The sequence below is a fragment of the Puccinia triticina genome, chromosome 7A (genome assembly GCF_026914185.1).
Source record: "Puccinia triticina chromosome 7A, complete sequence".
Taxonomy (NCBI): domain Eukaryota; kingdom Fungi; phylum Basidiomycota; class Pucciniomycetes; order Pucciniales; family Pucciniaceae; genus Puccinia; species Puccinia triticina.
This window is the reverse complement of record NC_070564.1, coordinates 3891915-3898534: the sequence shown is the minus strand read 5'-3', so window position 1 is coordinate 3898534 and position 6620 is coordinate 3891915. Positions and strand designations below refer to the sequence as shown.

The following is a 6620-nucleotide window of genomic DNA, read 5'->3' as shown; positions in this document are numbered from 1 at the left end:
ATGTTTCGGCACCTTTGACGTGCAAGAGGAGCAGTCGAAGGTAAAAATTTTCCCCCGCCAAATAGGATATGGAGTAGATCCTTCCTACTGACTCGGCTTTTGTCTTTCGCGCTTTCCATTGTTTATTGGATTTATCCCACCAATAAAATGTGGGAATATCGCCATATAAGAGCGATCTCGCACGTCTTCCATCGGCCCCAACAGCATCATTGGCATTAAGCTCCAAGTAGCCAGTAAGCGTAGTCCATGCAGCCATACCGCTGTTGATTTGACCTTCAGCTCCTTCATTTTTGTTGAAATATACCACGTGCTTGTTTTCTTCATGGACGGCGAGCCTTGTTACCGCCGGGGACCTATCAGATAGTGGGAATTTAAACAGCTGCCAAGCAGCTTCGTTTGAAAGCGTAAGTGCCCCAAATTCATAGATGTGATTCAAAGTAATACACACCTTCAGGTGGCGATATGTAACGGGCATCGACATATGCTTTTGTTTTGTCGTCGACCTCCATGGCTAAGTAACTTCGGTCGTGACCTTTTGTAATGTATTTGTATAAATATTTGATTGCAGTCGAGTGTACTGGGATTTCGACATTGATATGACATTGGAACATGAGCCTCAAAACTCGGTTGAAAGGAACAACAGATCCGTTTTCAAAGCGCGTTGTATGCTTTGTGATGATTCAACCGTTGTTCCTCCGCAAGTATACGGGATAGGCGCCGTCCACAGTAACTGTCCGCGGCAAGAAAGGTTTTGGAAATCCAAGCTTACAACCACCATCCTTCCAACAAGCCCGCCCTTTACATGGCCCGTGCAACATAAATTGTGTGACTAAGCTGTGGAGTTGAGGTTCTTCGATCTTGTCAGGAATTTCAGCTGACACCAACAGGTCGATTTTTTCAGGCGTCGTTGGTTTATTCTTCTTGTCAAGCGTTATCATCAAATGGGCATGCGGAAGACCCCTTTTTTGAAACTCAATGGTATAAACATAGGCCACCACGCGTCCAAGGCGTTCCATTTTAACCAGTTCGTGAATGAGAATCTTCAATTTCAACCTGAAAACTCGGGCAATGACTGTGGGATGATCGAATGCCTTTTCGCCTTTCGGAATCATCGCGGCAACTGCGACCCAGTCAGGGTTCGCAGTCATAGTTATGAACAGTGACGGAGGGCCAAATTTGTTGCATATGGCCATTGCGTTGTAGTACAATTGCGTCATCCCACGAGGGCTTCCAATGAAGGTCGCGGGGAGGATAACTCTTTGTGCGTCGTAAGCTTTTTGATTTTCCAAGCCCTTGATCAACTGACTGTACTGGCTTGTTTTCAAGGCCGCTTGGTTGTTTCTTATGAATTGCAATTGTTGCCGCTCAACGCACACGTACATGTTGACGACTAATTCTTGAAGGAGCGACCGCCCACGAAGTATGGGAGAAAATTGGCCTGGACGTTTGAAAAGGAGGTGAGCGTACCACTCAAGCAAACCGACCTTCCTATTTCGGACTGAAAGCATTGTTAGATCAAGTCCAATTTGCGGCGTGCGATCACTTACCCCTTTCAGTTGAACACCTGTATAGTTTATGCCATTGTTGCTTGCCCCTCGGGAAGAAAAGCGGGTAGCGAAGTGGGAAGTACAATGAGTGTGTATCTGAAATTGAAATAAGCTTTTCATCTTTTCGATGAAGAAGAATGTCCCTTTCCTTGAGGATGTTGCCTTCACCTTTGACAATTGCGGCGACTTCACTCATTGTCGGTTCATTGTACCGCTTTGGGTCGTTGCCCGGTCTCGAAATCCCTTTTAGCTTAAGTGTTTTTGCATTGGCTTCATCTAAAACTTGCTGAGCTGACTTGAAAACTTTAGCATATGGGTTATGCTTGTACATGAAACTCATTATCGATGAGACAGTAGATGGTAAAAGACAAGCGACCCGTCCATTCGTCAAGCCAATTCCTTCTGCCTTCCTCACACGGAGTTCTGCTTCATTGGTCCCATGATCTCCGACCACGAAGATTTGCGCGAAGCCGGGATTCTTCTTGTCGACAGGTTCGATGCTTGATATTAAGTGGGCTAAACCCCCAGACATTCTGAAGACGTTCACGCCTAACGGGCCCGCAACAGATCGGTCAATATTTGCGCGAAGGGAGGTGAATGACACAGCGTTATTATACATCCTGGTATACTGTTGGAAATTGCGCGCAGCTGTAAAAACTTTGTCAGCAATTGAGTATCATCCTGAAAAAAGAAGTACCTACCGGGGCTGGAACCAGTGAAAAAGGACTTGAGCGCATTTGGATAACACTTTGCCGCTTCGTCGAAAATTGGAAGCCGGACCTTGTTTTTCCTGCAACACATTGTATAGTCGATGAAGACTTTCTGCTTTTCGCCAACAGCGCACTCGCCCGCCCAATGCAATGCTCCGCAGGATGCGCAAGGAAGGTTACACGCACCAATAGTCAAAGGGATTGTAGCAAAGTCATAACCAAGTATTTTTTTTTTCACAGTTTTTGGAGGGTTGATCCACAATTCTGCCTTTGAAATCAACCATTTCACGTTAATTTAAATGTGTCGTTGCGTTATAGGTGAAGCACTCGTGTTTCATGATGGGGAAGAGGAAGGAGGGAATTACGGGTGATAGTTTACGTCCTGGGTTGTCTGCACCATCGAACCAAACTACTTGTTGTTTAAGCGGAAGTGGAACGGTCGAAGGCGCCGTGTGTTTGTTGGTCGAACTTGAACAAAACGTGGCGGTCTGGTCAAGTTTGCAACCTTCCCAGCCTGGCGAGCTGGTCGGCAAAAACTTCATCAAGAAAAAAAAGCAACTTTATGTTATTTGAATTTGGCTGTTAGGATTGGTTAGACTGAATCTCTATCCGGTTAAGTTGATGTCCGTCGCGTGAAGTTTGGAGTTTCTTTACCGAGTGAGGATACCAAACTTCAAGCCTCCAATTGGTCTGCAAACTCCCACCAACCATGGGCAAAAGGCTCAATTTTGTGACATAAATTCTGGCTGAGTTAGTCAAATTGGAGGGCGAGGGGGAGTTGTGATTTGACCTGGGCTTGTGAGAAGGTTGCAACTGAAACTTGGTTGAACTCAATTGGTCTTGGAAGATTCACGCTTCGACCAGAAAAACCGAAATGATTGCTCACCTTCTTGCACAACTGGGCAAGCAATTTTTCTCACTGATTGATCGGCCAGGATAACTGATTGCAACTTTCAGAAAAAGGCCGAATTTTAAGATGTTAACTTCCTGTGCACATCACGACTCATGCCTTGAAAAGCTCGTAGTGTCCCCAGCTCTGCAATTACCGACTACTCTGTAAAGTCGGCTAAGTTGTAAACAGTCTTTACGTCAACGGAACAAACACAACGTGCAACAACAATATTTTTGGAGTCAAAGAAAATGTAAACAGCCAAGCTGCTCATTGAGTCAATCAGCAACACTACAAACTATCACTAAGGGGAGATGTTGGAACAATGATGGGGCCCTTCTCGGGTACACGCGCCAGAAATTGAATTGGTCGTAGCAGTTTCCGACGCCCATGGGGGCTTTTCCCCATAAACAACTGGGGGGGGGGAATGAAGTTCAAGGAGTCAAACAATGTCTTCCACAAAGAATTTGAAGAAACATCCCGTCAAAGCAAACCTCGGGTGGTGATTCACAACTTCTTGAGACGCTTTGCAGCGTCCTTGAGGATTGCCTTACGCGGCCTGCCACGCCCGGGTTTAGTTGGAAGCTCGTCGTCATCATCAGCAGCGTCTCATTCGGCCTCTTCCTCCGGCTCTTGATCGTTGTCAAATATCTCAGGAGTTGAGGCCTTTTGTTTGCCTTTGACGTCCGAGGGGCCTTCGTCGGGTGTCATTTTCATAAACGTTCTTTTAGACGGTGAGACAGAAGGCGTTGAGGGTCGTGAGACGGACTCATCGCTTCCTAATTTCAAGCTGCAATGGCGGGATGTTAAAATTTTGTACGGCGTGATAATGAGGACTGGCTCACATGTTGCGACCTTTCCCGTGAACCCCAAGCTTTCCGGGTGAGGCAGACCCACTCGCACGACTGGGTTGGTGTCCACTGGTAATGATACAATTGTTGACCTGCAGCAAGAGAATAGAGCTGTGAGAAACTGTTGACTTGAAGAGCCGAGCTTACTTACAAGCACAATGGCCAGTTTATCCTGAGTGTTGAAATCTACAAGGATGCCGGCTATTTCACATTCCCTTCCGACAACGTAAAGCGAGTGCGTCTTGATAAAATTCTTGGATCCTGGAACTACATACTTTACTTTAAAGTTTTATGGCGGCGTTCCTAGAAAGCGGCCTCAGCTTCGACGCCCAAGAAAAAAGGACTCCTGATGCTCACCATGGAGTCCCAATCATTATGTTCCATGGTAACTTTGAGTCGGCTGTTGTTTCCAATGACCACTTCCTCCCGTTTGAAGACTAAGCCCAACCCAATTACGTTGGTTTTGTTCACAAATTCAAACCCATCATTGCTGGCCTCACAAACACGAGAAACGGAGTGTTGATTGTAAGTGATGATTGGTGTCTTACCATTGTTGGTTGCAATGAGTTTACCCAACAAGTAATAAATGCTGTTTGGCAAGAGGAGATTTGTAAGTGCAGTGTTTGTATTTAAAGAAACCTCGAAGTCCCGCGGATTGCTTCCGTCAATGCCACCGCATTGGATGAACGACTGGGTGTTTACGTTGCCGTATTGGTTTGCTCGGATGTTTTCTGGTACGGACTGGAGAGGTTGTCAGTTTATTGCTGATTGTTTAAGCTGTAGTCAACTCACCTCCGCTAGAGGCTCATAAAGGCTGGTAGTGTGGACTGGGTGGTTCGGGCAACACTGGGTCGCTACGCTATTTCAGCGCTACGCGTTAGCGTAGCGGCAAAAAGCGCCCATCTATTTTGCATAGCGTTAGCGCGCTGTTAGCGCCGCTACGCTGCGCTAATTTTCAGCGGCGCTAACAGCGCGCCAATTCTTTGTTAGCGTTAGCGCGCCGCTACAGTCGCTACGCTGCGCTGCGCTGCGCTACAGCGCTTTTAGCGGAAAAAAAGCCCTTTTTTCCCGCTAAAGGCGCTGTAGCGCAGCGTAGCGCGCGCTCTTTTGCGCCCTGCATGTGTAGCGTTAGCTCAATTGCGCGCATCTGCGCTAACGCTACGCTATCAGCTAAAATAGCTGCGCACCGCGTGCGCGTAGCGTTAGCGCATATGCGTGCAATTGCGCTAACGCTAAGCTAAAAAATAGCGCATTTTCGCTGCGCTACGCTACGCTAACCGCTATGGTTAGCGTAGCGACCCAGTGTTGGTTCGGGGCTCTGGTCAAAGACATTGTTAAGGTTTGGACGGAGATGGGCTCGGGGACAGTGCTGCACAACGGAACACTGATGATAGGAGGAAGTCGATGAAGAGATTGAATTGAGAAATTCTTGGCTTGCAGGTGGGGGAAATTGAAAGAGGCTTGAATGAAGTGGGATGGGAGAAGAGAGATCAGGAGCAGCACAAGCTTTTAAGCCGTTTGATGAGGTCGGAATTCAAAGAGCGGAGTAAAGCTTGACGGCCGTTGCAAGGGTCGGAGCAATGCCTAGCGCGGCGAGGGCTTTGTCCCAGCAAATGGAAGACTGAATGGTCGGCAGGACGACTCTAGCTGAGTATTCAAGGCGGCCGGGATTGGAGAAGAACCAAACCAACCCTTCAAACAAGGGTCTACACCGTCTAACAAGTGATTATTCGTCCACGTCTCCTTGACACACGTCGTACAGAACCAAACAAGTGGCGGCGCGGGAAAGGGTGGGGATAATGCTACGAGTGGGGTGAGCAACTAAAAGGTGGGCACATCATCAAGGGTCCAAAACCCCTAAAAAGTCACCTGTACTGTTACCTGGTAATTGGAAACCGTAAGTGAAGCAAACAGCCAATCAACGCAACAGAAATAAGTCAAAAGAGATCAATGGGGTCCAGCAGTAACGTACCATGCTACGGGGGAAGCACCAACAACAGTCAATGAGACAAAGACTACACAGAAAGGAGGGCTGTACGTTGGAAGATTGACTCACGTGTGACATAGTTTGAGGGAGACCGTCGGAGGGAGAGCACCGGATTCGTCCAAGGGCCCTTTGGAGGGATAGCCGGTGTCAAAAGGAAAAGCGCTTAAATGGCAGCTTGCGTGGTTGGTCAATGTCCCGCGGGTCAATCTTGAATGTTGCATTTGCGCAGGTAGAGATTGACCCATCTTTCACAAAGACCCCTCCACCGCAATTGCGGGGGATTTGACGTTTCAACCCCCCCGCAGTTGCGGAGGATATAATACTTGACAACAACTATTCCCATTGCCCTTGCGGGGAAGCATGACAATTCAGACCCCCGCGATTGCGGGGGATTTCAACAATTCAAATCTCCCCAATAGCGGGGACTTTTAACTTGCAGAGCTCCGTTTGAGTTGCAAGCGGATTTCTGTTGAAGCAAATTATTAACAAAAATTAAAGCAGTCCTCAGTTGCGGATGTCTTGTTTTTAAATAAAGAATTGAAATTGGAAGAAACGGCTCCATATGCGCTTGCAACTGATTTAAATTTGCTTGCTGAGGAAATTTAAACAGTCTTCAATTGCAGAGTGAGAAAAAAA

At 47.2% G+C, this 6620-nt stretch overlaps 1 protein-coding gene across 1 annotated transcript; it reads right to left on the bottom strand.

Moving 5' to 3' along the window:
• Positions 1 to 5723: 5723 nt before the first annotated feature.
• PtA15_7A441 (uncharacterized protein) lies at positions 5724 to 6229 on the bottom strand (the record flags this gene model as incomplete). The annotated part of the gene is made up of 2 exons (XM_053171048.1): positions 5724 to 5799; positions 6054 to 6229. The coding sequence occupies 2 exons, from the start codon at positions 6227 to 6229 to the stop codon at positions 5724 to 5726; spliced, it is 252 nt and encodes an 83-aa protein (XP_053022268.1).
• Between the last annotated feature and the right edge of the window lie 391 nt (positions 6230 to 6620).